Genomic DNA, 25222 nt, shown 5'->3' with positions numbered 1-25222 from the left:
CTTGTACATGAAGAGGACAGTGGAGAATCGTCTCTACTTGAAGTAGAGTCTGTATATGCTTCGGATGATTGAAGGTACATCTATACTCTCGCATCTTGATAAGTTTGATTCTTTGATTATGGATTTGGAGAATATAGATGCAAAAATTGATGATGAGGATAAGGCCCTGTTACTCTTATGTTCTCTTCCCCAATCTTTTAAGCATTTCCGTGATACTTTGATTTATGGAAAAGAAACAGTTTCGTATCAGGAAATTAAATCTGCACTAAAATCTAAGGAGCAGATTGATAGAGATTTCACTAGGGAAAGTAGAGGAAATCAGGCTGAGGGTCTGGTTGTTAGGGATAAAATGGATAAAAGAGAATTTGACAGTAGTAGATCTAAATCTAGATCTAAATCCAGACATAGAAATTTGGAATGCAGATATTGTCATAAAATGGGGCACATTAAGACTGATTGCTTTAAATTGAAAAATAAATTAAAGCAAAAGGAAAAAATTGTTGAGAAAACTACTGAGTCCGCTGAAGCTAGTGTAGCATCTGATGAGAATTTTGGAAATATTTTCTTTACTACTGATGACAAGACAAAGTCTAAAAATGAATGGATTTTAGATTCGGGTTGTTCTTATCACATGTGTCCCAATAGGGATTTGTTTTCCACGTATGAATCTTGTAATGGTGGAATTATTTTGATGGGCAATAATGCCGCATGTGATGTTGTTGGTAGAGGCACAATCCGAATTAAAATGCATGATGGTATTGTGAGGACGCTCACTAATGTTAGACATGTTCCTGATTTGAAAAAGAATCTTATCTCTTTAGGTACCCTAGAGGCTCTTGGGTGTAAATACATAGCTGAAGGTGGAGTTATGAAAGTTTCTAGAAGTGCTCTTATTGTTATGAAAGCTTGTAGGTCTGGTAGCTTGTATATTCTGCAGGGAACTACTGTCACAGGTTCGGTTGCGGTTTCGTCATCATCATTGTCTGATTTTGACATCACCAAATTATGGCATATGCGTTTGGGTCATATGAGAGATATTCGACCACCACAAAGGTATGCAAATTTGGTTGCATATGCTTTGTCTATTGCAGAAGAAACAAGTGAAGTTGGTGAGCCTACTTCCTATTCAAATGCAGTTTCTTGTGATAATTCCACTAAGTGGTTGATTGGTGAGGGAAAAGTCCTTGTTCAGAAAATTCATACGAAGGACAATCTAGTTGATATGCTTACGAAGCCTCTTCCGGTTTACAAGTTCAAGCAGTGCTTGGACTTGGTTGGTATTCATTGTTGGTGATTGCCCGTTGGGGCTTTTGTGAAGAAGGTGGAGCAAGTTTTGTTGGGACATGCCAAGGTGGAGATTTGTTAGTTTGGCAAGTCCCATAGTCCCACATCGGGAAAATCAGACTTGTTGTCTCGTCTTGGAACTATAAATAAGGGCCTGGGCTTTGAAGTCAGATGTACCACAAGCAGCACAAGAGGCACCACAAGAAAACCTGCTTACGGTTTGAGTTTTTTCTTGTTTAGTAAGCTGAAGGTGTTTTATGGCCTAGGAACATCTTCCTAAGGCATTTATAAGTGTCCCTCTTTTATAGTAGTAATTTGCTCCTCTTTCTTCCGTGGATGTAGGTTAAAGTCAATTGACCGAACCACGTATATCTGGTGTTCTGGTGTTTTGTTTGTTCTTGTCACTTTTATTCTTTCCGCTTTATTATCTTTGTTGTGTTGCCAAAATTACCCTTTGGTAAATATCCTGGGGCTAGCTCTAACAGATACCGATAGTGTTTATCACATATGTAATTCATTATAAGTTCTAGTAAGACCTAGGAGATTAGCGAGATGTGAGAGACGAGATGGACCTCAAGATAGGCAATGGAGCAAAAGTTATTATAGTGGCTATTGGCGAGGTCACCCTACATCTACTTAGTAAAGCTACTATTACATTGGATTCATGTTATTTTATTCATTTTATTATCAAAAATATTATTTTTATTTTATGTTTGATAATTAGTGGATATAAATTAGTCTTTAAGAACAATGGTTAATAATATTAGATAATAAGATCATCACCAGAGGAACATTTCATAATAGTTTATTTATACTAGACACTGCTCCGTATATCATGAATATAAATGTGTCCAAAAGGAAATGAGATAAGGTGACCAGTGCATACCTGTGGTATTGTAGGCTAAATCGCATCCATGAGGGAATGATTCAAAAGTTACTGAAGGATAGATACCTAGATCCATTTGATTATGAATCATATGTAACTTGCGAGTCTTGCCTTTATAGAAAACCGATCTAACTCTTTATTTAGTGGAACCGGAGAGAGAGTCATTCAGTTATTGGAACTCATACATAGCGATGTATGTTGTCTCATGCCAACTCAAGCCATAGATGTTTACTCCTACTTCATTACTTTCACTAATGATTTCTCAAGGTACGGACATATGTACTTGATAAAGTATAAGTCCGAAGCCATCGAGCAATTCAAGAAGTATAAGAGTGAAGTAGAGAACTAGAATGGAAAGAGTATTAAAACTCTTTAATCAGATCGATGAGAAAAATACTTTAGTATAGAGTTCACTCAATTCCTCAAGGATCATAAGATTTTGTCATAATAGACACGTCCTTATATATTATAGCTCAATGATATATTAGAAAGGAAGAATTACATGTAATTATATATGGTATGGTTTATGATAAGTTTTGCCGACCTACCCATCTCATTTTGGGGATATGTCCTAAAGACCGCAGCTTACCTTCTGAATAGAGTTTTATCTAAATCGATAGTGTCTATACCATATAAGATATAAAAAGGGAAGAAGCTTGATCTTAATGTTGTTAAGATTTGGGGCTACCCAACTCACGTTAAAAGATACGACCCTAATAAATTAGAATTTAAGATGAAATAGGGCAAGTTCGTGGGATACCCCAAGGAAACTTATGAGTATTATTTCTATCACCTCGAGAATCAAAAGGTCTTTGTAGCCAAGAAAGTAGTGGTCCTTGAGAAGGAACATATTCTTGGTGGAGACAATAGGAGCATAATAGAGTTGAACGAGGTTGGAGAATCTAGGTTAAGCATCATTCTACAACCCGAGTCTATTCAAGTACCTAGCATACAAGTTCCAACTTTACGTAGGTCCGATAGAGTATCTCATCCTCCTGAGAAATATGTGGGATATATTAGAAGAGAGGATGTTGATGATATTGATCTTTAAACTTATGAGGAGGCTATTATAAATATAGAATTCGGGAAGTGGCATACAAGCCTTTTGCATGAGTAACGAATTTTTCTAGTTTGTAATTCCTCTCACCTTTGTGAACTTTGCATAACTCTTTTGATCGCTGAGCAACTCATCCCACCTTACATGGTCTCATCCTCCACGCTTGCATACTAAGTGTTTCTATGTGTGCTTATCCCACTTTAATAGCAAAATGTCATGAACATAGTTAGTTTAATCTAAGTTATGCGACACCCTTGCATGTCTATCCGCAAAGATCAGTCTCCCCGAAACCTTCTATAGTCCCTTAGGATCTATAAAAGATAAAACAGATTAGAGAAAGCATTTCACTAGGGATCTGCAAGTAACTATTTCAGCAAACACTTTATAACCAATGCAAATTATAAAACTTCATAAGCTATGAATGGCCACACAACAAATGGTCCAAAATGATCTATTATAAATCAAAATCCCCACAAGTGCCCACATGATACAACATTCACTTATAAGCCTAAAGCAACCACCAAAGCCAACTAAAATGAGACTGCTAAGCTTACTGTTAACACTCTACATGTTGTATAAAGTATAAATAAAGCTGTAAGACATAGATATACATGAACATTACATCAACATCCAATTTAATCAACATCCAATTTACAACTTTGTCCATGACAGTATTATGCATGTATATGCTATAATGTGTGGTATGAAAGTAATGTACAGTGTGGGAGTGCACGTATATATTATGATATGTAGCATGAGAGTGCACATATATATTATGACGTGCAATATGAGATTATATATATATATATATATATATATATATATATATATATATATATATATATATATATATATATATATATATATATATATATATATATATAATATGTTATGTAGTATAGGAGAACACATGCATATTACAATGATGTATGGTGTGAGAGTGAACATATATGTTATGAGATAGAGTATAGAAGTTTATGAATTTACTATGTTTGTATTTTAAATTATTTTAATATTAAATTTTATCTCTTTATTTTGCATATGCTATATTGTAGGACAATGCTTGTTAAAAAAGTCATAGGATGAGGTGTTTACCCTTAATTGTTTTATGTTGATGATTTTAAAATATGATATATATGACATGATGTATGCTCACCTGAATAAAACTATAAGGACTTATACTTACTGAGTGATTATTCACTATAGACCCTATTTTATAAGTAAGAATACTAATACCCCATCTAAGTGATTGGTTAGTAAAGTATGCATACGCAAGTCCATGATAGTGTAGATATGGCTTACTTGGGCGTATTTTATGTGTATAAATTTTAAACCTATTATATTTATGTTTTCCTTGGGTTAAGTGGTATAAGTATGTATAGGTGTCAAAAACATTATGTAAAGGAAAAACCCTATCATTTTGTTTAGTAATTAGCATACTTTAATTATCACTTACTAGACTCCTATCGATAGTAATAATAAAAATAGAAATATGATATCTTACTTTAGTGAGGTAGGAGTGAAAATAGAAGTAGGGTATTACAAAAGCAATTAATATATTATTTTATGTGATATGACAGAGTTGTCTAGCGAGCATGACGACCAATGAGGTTATACATTAGAATATGTTTTTGAAACTAGTTTCTTCTGGCCTGACATAGAAATATGTGTTACCTATACCATCACAAGGATATAATATAATTGTATTCATCAACACTCTTCCTACTATTGTTTTGGCATGAACATCTTAGCTATATTGATGGTTATGATTTGATATGTCATTATTTATATTTATGCTTTTATTATAAAAATATATTTAAATGTATATTATTTTATAAAAGTATTCTAAGCATTTTATGTGATTTAAAATAAATGCAAAGTAAAGGGAGTATTTAATATTTATGTATATTTTGAAAGCATTTATTGTATGATAAAGAATTCATATATTTTGAATAAGGTTTATTTATGAAAAGATTTTTTTAGGATGTGAATCATGATGCCTACTAAACTGTGGTCTTCTCATATAATTATCTATTAATTTTTTAGGAATAGCTAATTTGTGGTTATGGATCGAATAATGATTAAGTCTCGGGCATTATTGTATATTGAGATTATTTTATATATATATATATATATATATATATATATATTATTGGGATTGGAATGTTGTAAATTTTGAACCAATTGCAAAACTTATTGAGTAGGTTATGAATGCCTTGTGGGTAGGTACACTAATTATGGATTGGATTATGTAATAATGGTTCCATGAAAGTTATTCTAATTTTAGCTTTGCATTCCTACAAAGAAAATAATAATCATATCGGGTTAAGAAAAAAATATTTTGTTTGAAAATAACCCTTGGATATTAGATCATGCTTATACGAATCGAATGAGAAAATCTGATCCTAAATATTTTGGACCCATAAAATCATAATTCGATCCGACATGATTAATTAACAAGGTTAATTTTTTTTAATCTAATAACAACATATTTTTATATATTTAAGGATGGCAATATCCCCTAAATCAAAATTTTGCGTATATTAATTATATTGGATTAGATGTATATCTTAATGCGACCTAAAATACTAGGCTTTAAATTTCTTGAACTTATTGGATTCAAACACCAATCCAATAATATTATTTTTAAAATTATAATATTTATATATATTTAAGGATAAATAATCAATCTTAGTCTCACGCAAAACACCATTTATTCATCCTAATTTGGATCTGTGAACTTATCATATTCAAAAATCATTCCGACTAGACCTGATTAATTAACAAGATAATTTACATCTGATTACAACCCTCAAAATTATAGGTATATTATAATAGAAGCAAAATGTGCAGATGAAATAAATCAATTTGGTTTTGTTTTGATTTGATTTGATTTACAACATATTGATCCTACCTACTTGATGGGGACTATTTTGTCTTTGAAAGCATAAAAATAACAATTGGAGGGCCCAAATGATAAGTGGAATAAAGAACAAACCAATTTGGATTTTGGCGTGTAAGAAAAAGCTTCGTAATCCAAAAATAAGGACAAAATAGGTCGGCGAGTTTTGCTTTAATGTTCGTATTACTACTCCTTTGCCATGATGTTGATGTGAGGGACTTGCATTTTTTATAGTTCTATTAAATACAATCAAAGAGATTTTATTCATTCAACGTTGAAAATAGTTTAATCCAAATAATTCATGTTAGAATTACTTATTTATGATAACAAAGATTTTCTTATATAGTTGAAAAAATCTTATCTATTATCGATTTAGATAAAATATTTAAAATTAATCCCCTATAGTAAATGTTAAGTCAATTCTTGATTGGCCAGTCAAAAATTAGAATCTTTTGTGATTTCAATTGACTCTAATTGCCTAAACGATTACATCGAGATATGCTCATTAAATACCTAAGTTAGTAAAGACTTGAAAGATTTGTATTGTGTTTTTGGAAGTGAGAGTCTATCTCTAGAACGCACCTGAGAAGCCATTTTATAGTGAGTTTTGAGTATCGTTACTCCTGCAATAGATGTCGATTACAGGGAAGATGGTGTATTGAACCTAGGATGTGATAACATCTGGCCTACTCGATCTTATATTAAGGTGTCAGCTATGTGCCTACCTACTATATAATTTATCTTCCCCACCCATAAGAAGGTCGAGCCAGGAAGTCATTAGAAATGAGCTTTGGGTTTATTTGGTCATGCACGTCGTCAAAAAGGGTTCTAAGCCAATTCGGTCATGTGTATCACCAAGATATACTTTGGACTAATTTAATCGCATGTGTTGTGCTTCGAACTGATTCGACTACACATATCGTTGAGATGCGCTTCGGGCCGATACGATCATGTGTGTAGTTGAGATATGCTTTGGACAGATTTAGCCATGCTCGATTCGAACCTATCTAATCGAACCAGTTCAAAATTGATTATTTCAATTCTATTAACTAGATAATTAATTTATAATTTTAAATAATATAAAATTTTATTTTCAAATGTTTCGATTCGATTCGATGAAAGTTAGATTTGATTGAACCGAACCAAAATTTTGGTTCAGTTGAGCCAAAATCGAAAGTTAGATTTGATTGAACCGAACCAAAATGATTATATATATATATATATATATATATATAATCATTTGTGAAATTATAATATTAAAATTGGACCAACATGTTTGATTTTAGGGATTTTAGATGTTTTAGGACATTTGAAATAATTTAATTGATTGGTTAAGGGTTTATTAAAGTGATTTAATGCATGAAATGTGCGTTACAAACAGTGGCGAAGAAGAATACCGCTGCAAATTATTAATGCCGCAGCAGCAGCAACAGCAGCAAGTTATTTATAGTGTTCAGCAGAGAGGAAGATCGGGTGGAGGCGGCTCGAGGGACTGCAGCGCGCCGACGCCGTTCTCCACGAGGAAGGCCATCGCCAAGCCCCAGGTGATGTGCACGTCGAGGTGGCAGTGCACTAGCCACACCCCCGGGTTGTCCGCCGCGAACCGGATCACCGCCCACCCATTCACCGGCACGCCCACCGTGTTCCGGAACGGCGGGTCCACCAGGTTGAACCTGGCGGCGTCCCGCCTGGGGTCGAAGTTGCCGAATCCCGTTGCCAGCACGTAGAAGTGGTAGCCGTGGAGGTGCATGGGGTGCTCCTCCCCGGCCAAGATGCCGGTGCCCTGCAGCACTATCTGCACCACCGACCCGTACTTGAGCGGGTACACCTTCGTACCCCGCTCCGGCTGCCACATCGCTTGGCTGATGTTACTCCCGGTGTAGTTGAACCGCACCGGCGGCACTGCCGGGAAGTCGGTGGTGAACACCCCCGGCACGCCGAGGTGGTAGCCTTGCAGCATGGAGAGGCGGGTGGGGAGCTGGAAGGAGACGTTGTTCATGCTGGCGGCCAAGCGAGTCCCGTTCGGCCCGGCACAGAACCTGTCGGGCGGGCAGCTCAGCAGGCCCAAGCCGACGGTGAAGAAGAGGTGATGGTCGACCGGCCCCGGTAGCTTGACCGGCCGAGGGCTCCTCATCCCAGCGGCGAAGGTGGTGGCGGCTGGGGTGTCGTTGAAGGCCGGGAGGACCGGGAACGCCGGGGGAAAGGCCTGACCCCGGCCGCTGTTGCTATACTCCAGAATGGCGGTGGTGGTGGTGGTGTCGAAGGGGCCGCCTTTGGCGCTGGCGTAGGCGCGGGCGGCAACGTAGTAGCGGCCGGCGGGCTGGTTGGTGGTGATGAGGACGTCGGTCGTCTGGCCAGGGCCCAGCATGAGGACGGAGGTAGCGAATGGCTTAGTGTAGGCGGCGTCGGCCGCCACTACCGTCATCGTGTGGCCGGCGAGGCTGATGAAGAGCTCCTGGTTGAGTGCCGCGTTGATGAACCGTAGCAGATTCGTCTCGCCAACCGCCACCGGCAATATCGTCGTGTCTGTGACGAGGAAAAGAAAGCTTTCACACACACACACACACACATAAATATATATATATAAATAAATATATATATATATATATATATATATATTGATTTATTTATTTATATAAGAGGAGTAATTGATATTAGAATTGACACTCCTTTGCTCTTCCATGTTGATCTGAGTAGTGGACGTATCATGAGATTAAGGATCATGTAATCAAATACTTATCCGAGGAATGAGTAGATTTTGATAATGACAAATGATATTATAAGTAGGTTTTGATCAACCAATGATATAAAAGTATATCAAAGTCAAAGAATATTTTTGAGAATATATTTGAAATGTGCATTCAGTTGCATATTATAAATATGAATTAATACTCAGTAAATTTTTTAAAATTATATTTAGCTTCAATTTTACATTACAAATTCTAATATGCTAATACTATATAATGGTAGCATTAACATTTCTATAGTATTTACGAGATGTTAATGAATTTTTTTTTTTTTTAAATATCCCACAACATTCTCCAAATCATAAAATTACCACTACATAATAGAAACCTAAACTTATCACACTCTTAATGTAATAACATAATTTAGTGAGACATTAACATGATTTATATCTTCATAAAAGTTTATTTATTTATTTTTAAATATTATTTTACATTCATTTATATGATATTTTTTTTATTATATATCCAGGCCATAAATTTTTTTTTGTAATATTAAATTTATTTATTTATTTATTTATTTAAATAAAAATACGTGTTCATTTTTTAAATGTATTTATACCAAATAATAAAATTGTAGGATTGATATTTTTTTTTTATTTCGAAAGTACTCCATAACATTCTACTACATAATAAAAAATTTAACCCTATGACACTCTTAATGTAACATTATGTCTTTGTGAAATTTTATTTATTTATATTCAAATATTATTTTACATTCATTTATATGATTATATTATTTATTTATTATATATCTAGACCATATCAATTTTTAAATAAAATTATATATAAATATTTTATTTATTTATGACTAAATATTAAAAATATTAGAAGGATAAATTTATCACATAATAAATACTTTTATATTAATTCATATTTAATATATATATATATATATATATATATATATATATATATATATATATATATATATATATATATATATATATATATATTTCATTTGTTGCTTACCAAGCACAAAAAGTATTTGTACATTCAGTAAGACCTTTTTCTCCAAATACACATTGCAAGTGGGTTTACATTTGGGCTTTATTAATTACATCAAGCGTATAAGGATAAGATGAATGAACATATAGGTTTATGCATCTTGAATCACATGATTCTATATCTATTAAATTAATGAGTAAATGTGATAGGGATGTTGACAATTTGAAAGGAGATCTTACAAAGCATACGCCTCTTCTTCTTTATGGGTATTAGATAATTGATGAGGAGAGCAGTCCAATGGCTCTTTCCTGATTTTTTTGTGAAAAGTCATGTTTGTCTTTTACAGAGAGAATAATCATCTCTCTGTCAATTTTTTCTATTTTGGTTAATTGCTGCATGAAATATACAGATATCGTTGATGAATGATTTTTACAGATATAATCAATGACGTAATCAATCCCAAATAGTTAAGATGTTACGATTTTATTTATCTTTAGTGTGATTATAATTCTTATATATTTAATATTTTAAGTCTTAATCCCTTTCTTGATGCTAACAAAATATTATTAATTTCAAGTTTGTGTTTATATTTTGTTGAGCTAATTATAAACCTTTAGTATTTCGATATCTGAATTTAAAAAATTTATATTGAAATTCCTATAGTTATAATAGAGAAATATTAGTGGTGGCGGACAATGAATTCATAGTTATAAAACATCATGTGCAAACATGATAAGGAAAAAAGTAATTTTAATGTCTCAGTTATGCTTTCGATGGTGGCGAACGACAATATCGCTAGGGGTCATGGGCGGCTATGGTTGATGAGAACGTTAAGGACTTTTGCGATTTCTTATGAGGGGAGGAGGAGGAGGATAAGGGAGAGCGATGATGAGAGATGAGGCAAAAGGAAAGGAAAAAGATGATACAGATGTTGACGCTCTGTATATGCGTCGACATCGCTCGGCAACTATGTCAATGCCGACAATAATTAATGGAATGACAGTGCTCTTCCTTCTTCTTCCTTTTCTCGATCCCTCATCCTTCTTTCCCCTTTCGCTGCTCGGCATGCACAATGGGGGAAGAAGGATGAGCAATACAGAATGATGTGGGGATGCCGATCATCACTCATCCTTTTTCCCCTCAACATCTACATCGGTGCCGATGTAGATGCAAAAGTAACGCTACTTTGCATCTGCGTTAGTGCTACTCTGTATATGTGGGGAAGACGAGCCACTCGATGTCTACATCTGCACCGATGAAGATGCAAATGCAGAGTACCACTCGACATTTGCATCAATACTGATGCATGCAGATGTAGAGTATCATTGCTCTACATCTATGTTGGTACTGCTTTGCATATGCATTGGCATCAACAACAATGAAGAGAAGGGCGATGCTCATCCTTCTTCCCCCTTACCCGATCCCTTATCCTTCTTCCCCCTTTTGTTGCTCGACATGCGTAATGGGAGAAGAAGGAATGAGTAATGTAGAATATTATTAGTGCCGATGCAAATGCAGAGTGCTACCACTCTGCACCTACGTCGACACCGATGCAAATGCTAAGCAACCTTTTTATCGCTCTGCATCTGCGTTGGCATCAACGTAGATGTAGAGCGTCAACATTTGCATCATCCTCTTTCTCATCTTTCTTTGCCTTACCTCTTGCTGTCGCTCTCCCTTCTCGTCCTCCTCCCCCGCAAAAAGTCATAGAAATCCTCAATATTCTCACCGACCATTACATCATTCTCGTCAACCACAATCACCCATGGTCCCCAGCGATATCATCATCCACCACCATCGAAAACATAATTGAGATACTAAAATTACTTTGTTGTCTATAGTTTTCGTGCTATTTTTGCATGTATTATAACGTGCAGTATCTTCCATTCGTAAAACCAACAATATTAGGATAAATAAAATAAAATATTTTATTTTCATAATTTTAAGGATTCAAATATAATTTTTAAATATAAATATTGGAATACTAATGAGATCTATCTATAATTAGTCCTGTTTTACTAATGAGCATGCACGTTTATTTATTTATTTGCACGTGAGTAGTTATATAGTCGAAGGGAGGGAGGTTGAAGTATACCTTTACTAGAGCATTTGTAGAAATCGCCGGGTTGGCCGTTGATGGTGAAGGCGTCGGAGATATTTGGGGCGGCGCCGCTCCTCGTCGCCCGCCGGATGACCTGAACCGGATCCTCGTTCCACCACTCCCCTGTCAGACACGATATCATTTCTCAATGACCACCTTAAATTGCAGTCTTATCGCTAAGCTTTCACTGTTGTTCTTATCAACAGTACATCACATCTTCTCCTACCCTCAAATGATTTATTAGGGTTCGCACAGAGCAAACTTGTCTACGCATGCGAAATACGTATACGCATCCATGCATACGCATAAATGTAGAGAAGAGAGAGAAGAGAATTAGTACCGAGGATCACGGGGAATTCTGTGTTGGGGTGGGGAAAAGGATACGAAGAGCCTCGCTTGGGGTAGACGATGAGAGCTCCATGAACAGTGGCTCTGAGCCAGGAGCTGTGCGCATGCCACCACATCGTCCCTTCTTGCTCCTCGATCCTAAACCGGTACCTGTAGCTTCCACCCGGCCGGATAGGGCACTGCGTCACGAACTCCGGCCCATCCGCCCACGCCGTCCTCATCTGGCGAACTCCATGCCTGCCAAAACAAGCAAAAGATCGATCGAGCTCTGCTCCTCTCAGTAACACTGTACACATGCATACGTATACGTCGACGCAGGAGTACCAGTGAAGCGTGACGTTGTACTTGGCCCGGTTGACGACGTTGACCACTAGCGTGTCTCCGTTCCTAACTGCTAATGTCGGACCGGGATATCGGCCATTGACGGTGATGATGTTATGAGTCCTGCACAGCCTCTTCATTGGCGTCGCCTGCACCTGTGTTGAGATCCAACACGGTTCAGAGCATGAAAGCAGAACGAGAAGAATCAGAGGGCACAAAGCTTGGCTTACAATGAACTCATGGAAGTGGACTTCTGCACCGGCATGAGCGAGCATGGCGGAGAAGGAGAGTAGGAAGCAGAGGAGCGAGCATGACATGTTCGCGTTCTTGCCACCAACACTCATCTCTCAGCTCAGCAGACGCCTGAAAGGTGGATGAACATAGACCGAGGAAGCTGCATTATATACACAGAGAGGATGGAAGATGAGGTCTTGATCCATGGAGATCCACAATGCTTGGGAGATCTTTAATCTGAAGGTTAAGCTCCAAAGAACAGTTGTGAATTGATCACAGGAAACAATGCTTGTGACACAAGTATCCCCAGATTAAGATCCATATTTTTTTTGCAGGTGTTCATTCTTTGTGCACTACATTCCATTTGATTTGGTGCATGATATATGTCAGTGACCCACAAAATATTTTCCATGCACAAAATGATTGCTTGCACCTTCTGATTACCAACACCCTCTGGAAAAAACAATGCACATCTTTCTAATGAGACAACTGTGCTGATGTTTGGATAGGGTTTCAGAGGAAGAGCCCATCTTCTCCGGCAGTAAATATTGTTTGACCTGTGCCTTGTCAGGTTGAAGGTCTCATTTACTCTTACTCTCACCTGTAGCCTTCTGTTTGAGCTTGGATCAAAGTCACAAAAGAGAAACCTGGAACTGGACTACTACTCCACCCCTGCATCCTTCCTTGTGCAACATCTCATAAGCTAACAAGGCTGCACCAGATGGCCTCTACAACTAATGAGGGAACATATCAAATAAGATGTTAGCAACAAGATGGTAAAAAGGGAAGCAGAACTTGATGCGAAGCACAGATAGATACCTCTGCTGCCAAAGTGATTTGGAGAAGGCTAAGAAGCAACATCATGAATCGTGTGTGACTTAATCCTAGATCTTTTCGCTTATACTCAACAAAAGTAGCACAATAGGCCAAGGAAATAGGCAAGATTATTGTTCATTGTAACTTACACACTTCAGCTTGTCACAACCAGAATGTGTTCTGCTCCAGGTAAAAGATCCGATGAATCTCTTGGAGAGTCAAAATTCTTGCAGTAAATGTAGGATAAGAGAAGGGTGTTGCAGACAATCATCCAGCAGGATTTACCGCAAGGAACAGCACAAGAGAAATGACTTTCAATTTCTACAGCAGCTTCAACTTCAAATGTATCTGATGGTGACTGGCATGCAAAACATTTTTCTACCAACAGCAGCAGGGGATCTGGATCATATAGGTCCTGACAAATGATCAACCAGTTCAAAGTAGCTAGCAGATGCATTCTCTTCTCTGTAGATGATAAGACAAACCATCTAATTCTTAGTTCCCTTTCATATTTAACTAATCACATTGCATCATGCTTGATACTGGACTTGCTATATAGTCTGTACGGTTGGTCCAGCTAATCACTTATCTTCTCTGCTGATGGAAAGACTGACATGATAGTATTGTACATGATTCAATTCTAAAGTATGCTGACATGGAAAAACTTTCACAAGATACTGCAAGCTTATTTCTATGAATTGCTAATAATGTCTTAATCCATTGTCTCTTTTGTGATGGAAGACCTAAGCCACCATTTTGTCCAGATGATGGCAGCACAATTTCTATACAGTGACAAACATTACCAAGGTTGATAACATTTAATTCAAAGACTAGTCACAAGTATTTTTTCCAATAAAAAATAAACATCATATGAAGCTGTTGATGGACATACATTTAAATTTACTACAGCAAACGTTAGGTACTGATTGTTGCTGACAAAGAATAACAGCTAGCACTCATTCAAGAAAAAAATGTCTATTAACATCCATTTTAAAAGAAAGTAACACAAATATTACGAAAGAGGATGTCATATGGCTGATAAAGAAAGCAACACAGGTTTGCTATTATATAACCAACGCAAGTGTTGTTGGAATGGCTTAAGCAATCATGAGTCAGTTTACTACTCCCAGCAACTGGTTACATGTTATGATGTATGCTATGACATGCAAGAGTGTTACCAGCAGGCAATTTGGGGCAAGTATTCCAATGTACAATAAGAACAATAAGACATAATGTCCAACCATTTGGGAGAATCTTTTCCTGCCACAACTATTTCAGCATCAGAAATCAAAATTATGATCACAACGTTTTACATGTCTGTTTCTGCATATCCAATATTTGGTTATTAATCCTATGAATATTTTTGGAGTCTGCAAGTGAACAATAGCATGCTAGGCATCAACCACCCTAGCTAGCAAACATAGTCCACCTCCTCTATGGCTCCACCAGCACCTTATGGATCTATTCACAAGCATACCAACATCTACTCCCTTAAACAAACATATTTTGAGTCAGCACTGTCATAACTAAGCGAAGCCTCTATCATTGCCAAACCAAATTCCTTATTGGTGACTTGTTCCACCTAGAATCTTCACCCTTGCAATCCCACTTCTGCAATGAAGTCTTCTTTGACTAATTACAATCCTAGCTTACACAAACACATCAAGAACATGGCAAATATCTATCACCCACTCCATTCAGTCTCATAATTTAGTGAAAGCTAGTTATCATAGTATAATGGAGTTTTGGTTAGAAGATTATGAGAGAGTAATGAGGAAAGCTCTTTTTCAGGTTCATTTATGGTCTGAGGCCATTGAGTTTCTATGCAGCAAGCCTGTGAAGCAATGTTGTCGACTAGCCCCTTCAGTGCCCATCTACCTCTGCTATTGAGCTACTCCTATCTCTTAGGCACTTGGTGCGACTGGGGGGGGGGGGGGGGGGGGGGGGTTTAAGCAAGACAATGATCTGAGCAGTGAGATGGAGCTTAAGTGACTGCCAGCTACTACAACAAACTTCTTCCCTTAGAATAGTATTTTATTAAGTATTTTATTGCTACAAAAAAATAACTATTTACTAGAAAAAAAGAAGTGTGATCTGCAAGAAAAAAGTAAAAACATTATTATATAAGTTTTGGAAAAAGAATTGAACAAGTGATTAACAAAAGAGTGCTAAGATTTTGACACAGGAATGAACTTAGTCATCTTATATTGATGATCAAAGGCTTGGATGACTATAATAATGACAGAATGTATGCGCCGGATATGTAATGACAAATTTAATAGAAACTTCTACACATTTCAAAATTCAGATATCATAACAGTGCATAAAGGTTACCAAATAACATTTAGAATTATGCACATGACAATTTGATATCTTCATCAAAGAATGTTCAAGATACCAATAATCAAGGATTTCTGTACCGCCTAAAATGATACGATTTGGGTGGTATGTACCGGTCCGAGCATAGACCGATATGCACACCACTCTGTTTCGGATGGTTCGAATTAAAATAATAAAAAATCAAAAAACTGTAGCGCTGCCTCTTCGCCGTTTTGCCGCTGCCTCTTCTACCTCTTTGCCGCCTCACCGTTGCCGATGTTGCCGCCTCACCATTGCCAATGATAATATAATACTTTGGGAAAAAAAGTTCACAAGTTATTTTAATTATTGAAAGATGAAATTGCTTTAGACTTTCTTGTCAATCTGGAAAATGCAGTTCTAAACTAACCAAGATAGTTGGATTTCTTGTACTGAAAACACATAAGTTTGGAAATGAGAAATGACAAGTAGCAATTGGTTTTCAGTATTCTTGCCTTTTGCTTTTATTCCTCACATATACATTTGTTCGATTGCATCACAAGCACTTCCATGTAACTATGGTTCTTTAGTTTATTTAAGCCTGTCTTATGGTCAACATCAGTGTTGCATGGTTTCAGTCAGTTAATTGCTTTCAGCATTCCATTAGTCCTTTGAGTCTTTAACTATATTCTTATATTTTTGTCTGATTAACGCTTTCTGTCAATGTCTATCCTGGCATCACAATCACCAATGATAAATAATAAAAGGAACTATGAACATTTTCAGTTTTATTGTTTTGCTACATATATTTTGATTATCTTATGTGGCACTTGTCTGATTCTATTTGTTTTTGCCATGACTTCATGTGTGAAAAGGCATATCATTTTGTATTTTATTTATTTGCCAAATGAAATGGTTAGTAACCAACATAGAAGTCACTATGTACCAACAACGTTTTAATTTACTTACACCAATTTAAGCATAATTATCTTCTTGTAGGCAACAAGTAGAACCAACAGCTCTTAGTTACTTTTATGGTACCTTGAATAGATTACTTAATTGGAAACATTGCAAGGTTGATTCTTTAGATTAACTTTGTCATCTCTTGACACTGATTTTATTTCCCAGATTAAAAAGAGAAAAGGAACACTATCAAAACTAGGTCTGAAGGAAGAAAGAAAGAGGTGTAAAAATCAAAAAGTATTTTCAGTTAATAAGAAAAGGCAGAGCATTATTTTCCTAACATGTATAGATGCACTTAGAGGCATACCTACCTTGTAGGCTCTCCTTGGATCTCATCAAGCTTCTTCTCTGTAATTCCCTGGTATAAATTTCCTAACTTCTTCTGTGCATAAAATGACTAAAACCCAACATTAGCGGGAAAAAACCAATAAGGCCCATTTCTTTCTCTATTGGTTTTCTACAAAAAAAAAACACACACACAATGTAGTAAATACTAAAGTTAAGTTGATAATACCCACATTTAATAATGAACCTTTAAATTAGATGCTCAGCACAATCATTGCATCAACAATGCAGTCCAGCACAAAGTTTAAGTTGCTGAAATTCCTTCACAATATAATTTCCTTGCGCCAACCTAAAGAATTCCAAGATCAATTATTTTGTATCTTGAAACAAGAAATTAGACAGATACGATACAGCAAGTTACTCGGACGAGGGTGAAGCAATATGTTTCTGGGTGCTCAGTGTCATTGGTGGAATGATGAACATTCACATTATATGATAGAGAAAAAGCATACATGTCTTCGAAAAAATGGGTAGATGCAAATATATGCTCCATTATTTTACGGGTAGTTCTAACTCCATATATAATTATAGATGTTTCACTTTTCTATCATGAACAAGGAAGAACCCAGCACATAGACAATATTAAAATATAACATACCATCCATGCTTGCCTGACTAGTACATGTTCCTCCTTTGCCAACAACTACAATAATTCCACAAGTTACACAAATGAAGAAGGGGAGATGCAAGGAAGTGAGTAGTGATATATGATTGGGATATTAACAGGAATAACCTTTGTATATGAACAAATACTAGAAGATCATAATACGCAGCGGAATTAAATGAAAGCACAATCAAACAGAACACCAAGATATACGTGGAAAACCCCTCCAATGTGAATGGTAAAATCCACAGGGCAAACTAGAGATAATCCACTATGAGAATAATGAATATACAAATCTCAATCTCTTACCCTAAACCCTAGCAATAATCTCAAAAGAATAATTGAGATACAAGGATCACGTCACTGCCCACAATATCTAAAACCTCCCCAAGTAATCACAGCAAGAGTCTACTGTAGATTTGATCTAACATGAGAGGAGAACACTGCTAGATGATTGAGAACAGTCTCTCTGCGTTGTCCTTGTCTTCTTCCCTTTCTTTCTCTTCCTTTTCTGCCTTGTTTTCCTCCTTTTCTTGGAATCCCGTGGCTCTTTTCTTCTCCCACGTTGCTGCCCTATTTGTGTCTTTTTCTGCCATCAAAACGCAGTCACCACACCCCCCTAATGTTAATTAGGGTTAAGTTAAGAGGGGGTGTGGACTGTGGGCTGCCCAAGCCCACTATGGGCTGAATCTGTGGGCTGTCAGCCCAACAACCTCCCACTTCAGCCCATAAGGGAGGCTGTCCCATGACTCCTCAATATGAAGCCATGCCGACCAGCTGTCGGCATATCTCCTGTTTTTCTTTTGATAAGGTCTTCATTCCATTTGGTAGTAGTACCAAATCATAAGTGTGATTCTTCTGAAGAGCATCAATCTCTTCCTGCATAGCAACTAATCACTTCTCTTTCTGCTCACTTTCAACTGCTTCATGGTAACTCTCTGGTTCACCTGCATCAGTAAGCATCACATACTCATCTGTAAAGTATCTTTTGGAAGGTTGACGTTGTCTAGAAAATCTTCTCAACTGAGGTTCTGCTGAAACTTGCTCTCCTACTTCTTCTTGCTCAACATGTCCTGCAGGTAGATCAACATCAGGCTCTACACCATCTTCCTGCACATCTCCCCTATCACCCTAATATACTGGAGGAATAACTAGATCACAATCTGCTAATCCTTCTGCAGAAGTCTTGGCTGGTGCCTTCTTCTTCAAATCCTCAAAGGTTTGATCCTCAAAAAAGACTATATCTCTGCTTCTAAACACCTTCTACTTTTTTGGATCCCAAAGCCTGTAATCAAAATGATCATGTGAGTAGCCAAGAAAAATACATTCTTTAGTCTTACCATCCAGCTTGGACCTCTCATTATCTGGAACATGTGCAAATGCACGACAACCAAACACTCTCAAATGCTTGTAGGAAACATCTTTCCCTGACTATACATGCTCTGCAACATCACCATCTAGGGCTGTACATGGTGATAAGTTGATCACATCAACTACAGTCCTCAAAGCCTCATTCCAAAACCTTTTGGGTAGCTTGGCCTGTGAAAGCATACATCTAATCTTTTCCATAATGGTGCGGTTCATCCTCTCTGTAATTGCATTATGCTGAGGTGTACTAGGAACTATCATCTCATGTTGGATCTCATGTGACATGCAATAGTCATTAAACAATCTTGTATACTCATCACCATTATCTGATCTTATCAATTTCAATTTCCTTTCTGTCTTCCTTTCAACCCTAGCATGAAACTCTTTGAAGATATTAATCACCTGATCTTTAGTTTTCAAAGCATAGGCCCAAACTTTCCTGAAAAAATCATCTATAAAAGTAATAAAATAAAGTGCACCACTTATACCAAGAACATCAACAGATCCACCAGGAGTTTGTGTCCTCAAAGGACCACATACATCTGTATAAACATGGTCTAAGGCATGCATTTTTCTAAACAAAGCAGGACTAGCAAATGAAACTCTATATTGTTTACCTACTAAACAATCAATACAAGGGTTCAGATGTATACCTCTGAGGTTTAGTAATACCTCTCTCTTGGAAAGAGCTTACAGCCCCTTCTCGCTCATGTATACCTCTGAAGTCTTTTTCTGTAGCATTTAACTGCTCACCATAAGCTTTAGCCTGCAACCTGTACAAAGTATGACATTTCTTTCCATTAGCTATAACAAGAGAACCTTTACTGAGCTTTCATTGCCCTTTGTGAAACCTGCTATCATAGTTCATCATCTAGCCTTCCAACTGAAATTAAATTCAGCCTCAAGTCAACCACATACCTCACATCCTTAAGCATTAACTTGCAGCCAAGGTTGGTCTTTAAATGATTATCACATGATGTCTGCTGTACCATAGTTGCCCATCTTGACAACACCAAAATTTCCAAACCTGTATGTAGTAGAAAACTCCCTCCGTGGTGTAGCATGATAAGAAGCACCTGTGTCAATTACCCACTCAAGATCTTGACACACACAAGAAAAAATATCATTAGAAGGAGACAAAATCAAATAATCACCACCCTGCACTATAGCTGTAGTATTATCTTTTGACTCTATAGACTCCACTTATTTTCCCTTTTTCTTGCTCTTCTTAGGTTTCTTACATTGGTTCTTGTATTGTCTTTTCTCACCACAATTATAGCAAACAATATATTTTCTTGATCTTGACTTGCTTTTACTCATGCGTGAACTGCTTCTAGACTTTGACCTTCCTCAGTTCTCTGATATAAGTGTCTGTGAATCATTCTGAGATGTTGCCGAACTCTTTCTTCTCAACTCCTCATTCAACAATCTACTTGTTACTTGACTCATAGTGACAACATCATCTGGTGCAGAATTACTGAGGGAAACCACCAGTGTCTCCCAACTTTCTGGTAATGAATTGAGAAGTAACAATGCCTGCAACTCATCATCAAGAGACATTTTCATAGAGGATAACTGGTTAGTAATACTTTGCATTTCATTCAAATGTTTAGCAATAGAAGCACCCTCTCTATATTTTAGGTTCACAAGTTTTCTGATAAAAAAAGCTTTGTTGCCAGCTGTTTTTCTTTTATAGAGACTTTCCAACTTTTTCCAAAGAGAATATGTAGAAATTTCAGTAGAAACATGGTGAAAGACACTATCATCAAGCCATTGTCGAATAAATCCAATTGTTTTTCGATCTAACCTCTTCCACTCATCATCTGTCATAGTTGTGGGTTTTGCACTATCTCCCTGCAAAGGTCCATATAAATCTTTGCAATACAAGAGATCTTCCATTCTTGGTTTCCATATCATCCAATTGTTTTCATTTAAACTAATCATGCGAGAAACATTACTAGCCTCCATGTTCAAATACAAAATTAAATCACCAAAACCCTTTTGCTCTGATACCAGTTGATAGGGATATTAACAGGAATAACCTTTGTATATGAACAAATACTAGAAGACCATAATACGCAGCGGAATTAAATGAAAGCACAATCAAACAGAACACCAAGATATACGTGGAAAACCCCTCCAATGTAAAGGGTAAAATCCACGGGGCAAACTAGAGATAATCCACTATGAGAATAATGAATATACAAATCTTAATCTCTTGCCCTAAACCCTAGCAACAATCTCAAAAGAATAACTGGGATACAAGGATCACGTCACTGCCCACAATATCTAAAACCTCCCCAAGTAATCACAGCAAGAGTCTACTGTAGATTTGATCTAACCTGAGAAGAGAACACTGCTAGATGATTGAGAACAGTCTCTCTGCGTTATCCTTATCTTCTTCCCTTTCTTTCTCTTCCTTTTCTGCCTTGTTTTCTTCCTTTTCTTTGAAATCCCGTGGCTATTTTCTTCTCCCACGTTGCTGCCCTATTTATGTCTTTTTCTGCCTTCAAAACGCAATCACCACACCCTCCTAATGTTAATTAGGATTAGGTTAAGAGGGGATGTGGGCTGTGGGCTACCCAAGCCCACTATGGGCTGAATCTGTCAGCCCAACAATATATTCTGACCAACAGTCAAATAAAATCAAATAACCAACAGTAACTGCAGCAAAATCCAGCTCAGAATTATCAGCGGTTGTGTGGACCTTTACAACAACAATAACAAGCTGAAATGTCATAAATATATCATAGATTTTTTATTTTATTATCATTGAGCTGAATAAAATGTAATATCCTTAATTAATTTAAAAGCATTTAGTTCTCTTTAGGTCTTCCTCTGCCTCTACTCATACCATATATACTAATTGTGTCACCTCTTCTATCTTCAACATCTATAGGTCTTGTGGACCTTTACCCTTGTTTGGATCGAGATATGAAGTAGAAGGGAATCAAGAGGTCAATAAGGAGTTATCCCTTGTCTCAAGCATTACGTCAAACAGGAAGCGTGCAGATCTTGTCAACTGAACTAGAAGCCGAATGGACACCAAAAGACGCACCAAGAAAAAGAAGAGAGCAACAAGAAAGAGTCGCAGAGAGGAAACAAGGAAGAGCTGATCGAGGACGTCCAAAAAAAGCGCAGGAGACTGCTCCAAGTGTCTCAGATGCAATGCCGAAGAGTGCAGTAAAGATCCAAAGGCTCCGGGGATTGCCGCGATTCTCTTCTTCTCACCTTTATATAGAACCGTTTAATCGAGTGATATACGATCGATTCGGATGATTCTTGAGGGCCCCCACACGAAGTCCGCCCATGCCTCCAATGACAAGTCCGGTAGGCAAAGGGGGTTGGTGAAGTTTTGCTCCACGGGACAACCCACACCAACAATGGCTTATCCTCACCTTCGGTAAGCTCACCCATCCCTTTTTCCTCTTCTTTCTACATATCTTCTTCTCCCTCCCTCCAATTCATGTCCAAAATTATTTGATTAATTATTGTATATTTCTTAAACTATTATTATATTTTACATATACATTTAAATATTTAAATTTGTCATATATGTCATTCTGGAAAAAAAATATATTGAAATTATAAAATATTACTTTCATAAATTTAAAAAACAAAAAGTGTAATAATATCAATTTGGATTTGAAATTATTGTACACCAAAATTTAAAATATCTTTAGTTTTTACAATTTTCAAGAATATTTATAAATTTAGATGTAGAAAGACAAATAGAAAAAATGCTAATTTTGATGAATGAATATAATATGCATGTAATTTTGTCTAATACATATATTTTGGCAAATAACTTCTTTGATATTTATTCAATAGAAACAAACTTACATCATATTATGACAACAAGCAAACATCATTGGAAAGAATGGGAATAAGAAATAAATGTCATCCTAATCCAGCAAAGGAGCATTATGTACAAAGCATCAGATCTAATTTTATGACACCTATCTAAATACCAATCAAAAATTAGCTATAAATGAAACAAAGTATTGCATCTAACAATGATCTCTATACTTCTCAGTGTCATCATCCACCGCTTACTCTGCAGTCTTGGCTTGTTCTTCTTCTGCTGTGGCAGCAGTACCAAAACCATCGTCCTTGGAGGAAGCCACAGCATCGGCCGCTTCCGGCTTGATCTGCTCCAGCTGCTGCAGCACCTGGTGAGCCTCCGGCCTGGCCGCAGGCGACGGGTCCACGCAGTGCAGCGCCAGCTTCAGCGTGTTCAGCAGCTCGTCCCCGGTTGCCGTCCCCGCCGTGGCGTCCTTCATCAGTTCCAGGTCGAACACCTCGTTGGTCCACTCTTCCTTCACGATGGACGCCACCCATTGCGGCAGGTCCACGCCGTCGGCCGCGTCCGCGGGCGACTTCCCGGTCAGCAGCTCCAGCACGATCACCCCCAGGCTGTAGATGTCGGTCTTCGCGTTGGCCTTCTTCAGCTTGGAGAGCTCGGGCGCGCGGTAGCCGAGGGCGCTCGCGGTGGCGATCACGTTGGAGCTGGCGGCGCCGGTCATTAGGCGGGACACGCCGAAGTCACTTATCCTCGCGTTCATGTCGTCGTCCAATAGCACGTTGCTGCTGGTGAGATTGCCATGGATCATCTTCAGGTCGACTTGGAGGTGCTGAAGGCCGCGCGTCACTCCCATGGCTATCTTCATCCTCGTGGACCAGTCGATCGGGGTGTCAGGGCCGCGAGCTGTCGTCAAACATGGAAAGCAGAACAAGTTAGAAGCCATGGTGAAGGGGAAGGAGAAGACCTACTACTAATTTGATGGTGAAGCAGCAGCTACCGACCATGTAGAAAAGCTGCAAGGCTTCCTTTGGGCATGAAGTCGAAGACGAGGAGCTTCTCCCCCTTCGGCCCCAAGTAGTAAGCCCTGAGAGCCAGCAGATTCTGGTGCCGTATCTTCCCGAGCACGTTCACCTCCGCCTCGAACTCCTTTTGGCTCTTGGCGATCTTCTCCCTCAGCCTTTTCACTGCGACCTGGCTGCCGTCCTCCAGCGTCGCCTTGTACACCGTCCCGTAGGTGCTCTTGCCCATGATCTCCGCGGTCGCGCACAGGAGGTCATCCGCGGTGAAGGCCAGAGGCCCGTCGAAGTGGACCAGCTTCCCCCCTGTGTCGCAGCCCGCTTCCGTTTCTGTCCCAGCTGCCGGCCCAGGCTTCTCGTCCCTTCCGGCGCCCGCCGCTGCTGCCGCTCCTCCCGTTGCTGTGCTCTGTTTACTCGTACCGGCGGCCCTTTTCTTGATCAAAAAGATGAGGAGGACGCAGAAAAGAAGAAGCAGGAGCGCGAGTAAGACCCCCACGGCTATGAGAATGACGTTTTTAGGACTAAGGCTTCGTCGAATGGGTGTCGGAAGCATGGATGGAGAAGGCGGTGAAGCAGGAGGGGGAGAAGGACATGGAACCGACGCACTGTAACCGCAGAGCTGGATGTTTCCAGCGAAAGAGCTCGAATTGAACTTGTCGGAGAGGAGAATAGGAACAGGCCCGGAGAGGACGTTGTCGGAAACATTGAAGAAGGTGAGATTGGTGAGGTGCTCGATGGAAGCGGGGATTCTTCCACCGAGGTTGTTCTCCGACAGGTCTAGGCGAGAGAGGCTAGAGATGTTGCCGAGTGTGGCAGGGACGTCGCCACTGAACTGGTTGTTCTTGAGCGAGAGGAGGGAGAGGTTGCGGAGGCCATCGATGGCCTCCGGGATCGGACCTTCGAGCTGGTTACCTTCAAGGTTGAGCGCGACCAACGAGGAAAGGTTGCAGAGCGACGCAGGGAAGCTTCCTCCGATGGAGTTGTCGGAGAGGTCCAATGTCTTGATCCTCGAAAGCGTGGTGATCTCTTGCGGTATGCTGCCGTTCAGCTGATTGTTGCTGAGGGAGACGTCCTCCAGCATTTGCAGGCGACCGAGGGACATGGGGATGCTGCCGGAGAGCAGGTTATTTTCGAGGTGCAAGCTCTGGAACTGGTACGTGCCATTGGAGACCGTGCTTCCCC

At 38.4% G+C, this 25222-nt stretch overlaps 2 protein-coding genes and 1 long non-coding RNA gene across 4 annotated transcripts in view; all 3 read right to left on the bottom strand.

The window, feature by feature from the left end:
- Positions 1 to 7454: 7454 nt before the first annotated feature.
- Positions 7455 to 13021, bottom strand: LOC103974000 (laccase-3). The gene is made up of 5 exons (XM_065179248.1): positions 12822 to 13021; positions 12595 to 12746; positions 12263 to 12507; positions 11917 to 12045; positions 7455 to 8655 (listed from the first exon to the last, which is right to left on the bottom strand). The coding sequence occupies exons 1-5, from the start codon at positions 12933 to 12935 to the stop codon at positions 7583 to 7585; spliced, it is 1713 nt and encodes a 570-aa protein (XP_065035320.1). The 5' UTR covers positions 12936 to 13021; the 3' UTR covers positions 7455 to 7582.
- Positions 13022 to 15734: 2713 nt separating this feature from the next.
- LOC108951966 (uncharacterized) lies at positions 15735 to 22532 on the bottom strand. 2 transcript variants are annotated; one of them, XR_010512671.1, is made up of 3 exons: positions 17846 to 22532; positions 17214 to 17536; positions 15735 to 16273 (listed from the first exon to the last, which is right to left on the bottom strand). It is a non-coding gene; the product is annotated as an uncharacterized LOC108951966 (long non-coding RNA). The 2 variants fall into 2 exon arrangements; XR_010512672.1 differs by having other exon boundaries at positions 17421 to 17536.
- Positions 22533 to 23020: 488 nt separating this feature from the next.
- LOC103974002 (probably inactive leucine-rich repeat receptor-like protein kinase IMK2) overlaps positions 23021 to 25222 on the bottom strand; it is a 3385-nt gene continuing 1183 nt past the window's right edge. The window contains exons 1-2 of the mRNA XM_009388714.3: positions 24026 to 25222; positions 23021 to 23927 (exon numbers count right to left, since the gene is read on the bottom strand). The exon at positions 24026 to 25222 is cut by the window's right edge and continues 1183 nt beyond it. Of these exons, the coding sequence (XP_009386989.2) occupies positions 23272 to 23927; positions 24026 to 25222 (1853 nt within the window). The 3' untranslated portion in view covers positions 23021 to 23271. The remainder of the gene's footprint in view (positions 23928 to 24025) is intronic.

Source organism: Musa acuminata, unplaced genomic scaffold, assembly GCF_036884655.1.
Source record: "Musa acuminata AAA Group cultivar baxijiao unplaced genomic scaffold, Cavendish_Baxijiao_AAA HiC_scaffold_1138, whole genome shotgun sequence".
Classification (NCBI taxonomy): Eukaryota; Viridiplantae; Streptophyta; class Magnoliopsida; order Zingiberales; family Musaceae; genus Musa; species Musa acuminata.
The sequence above is the reverse complement of the archived record's forward strand: the minus strand, read 5'-3'. Positions and strand labels throughout refer to the sequence as shown.

What these genes read in the sequence shown, in the direction of transcription:
- LOC103974000 (XM_065179248.1), bottom strand. Translation starts at nt 12,935, where the DNA reads ATGAGTGTTGGTGGCAAGAACGCGAACATGTCATGCTCGCTCCTCTGC. An exon ending in TACAACGTCACGCTTCACTG is followed by an intron (nt 12,508 to 12,594) that starts GTACTCCTGCGT and finishes TTGTTTTGGCAG; the next exon opens with GCATGGAGTTCGCCAGATGA. An exon ending in CTACAAATGCTCTAGTAAAG is followed by an intron (nt 8,656 to 11,916) that starts GTATACTTCAAC and finishes TCCTCGTCACAG; the next exon opens with ACACGACGATATTGCCGGTG.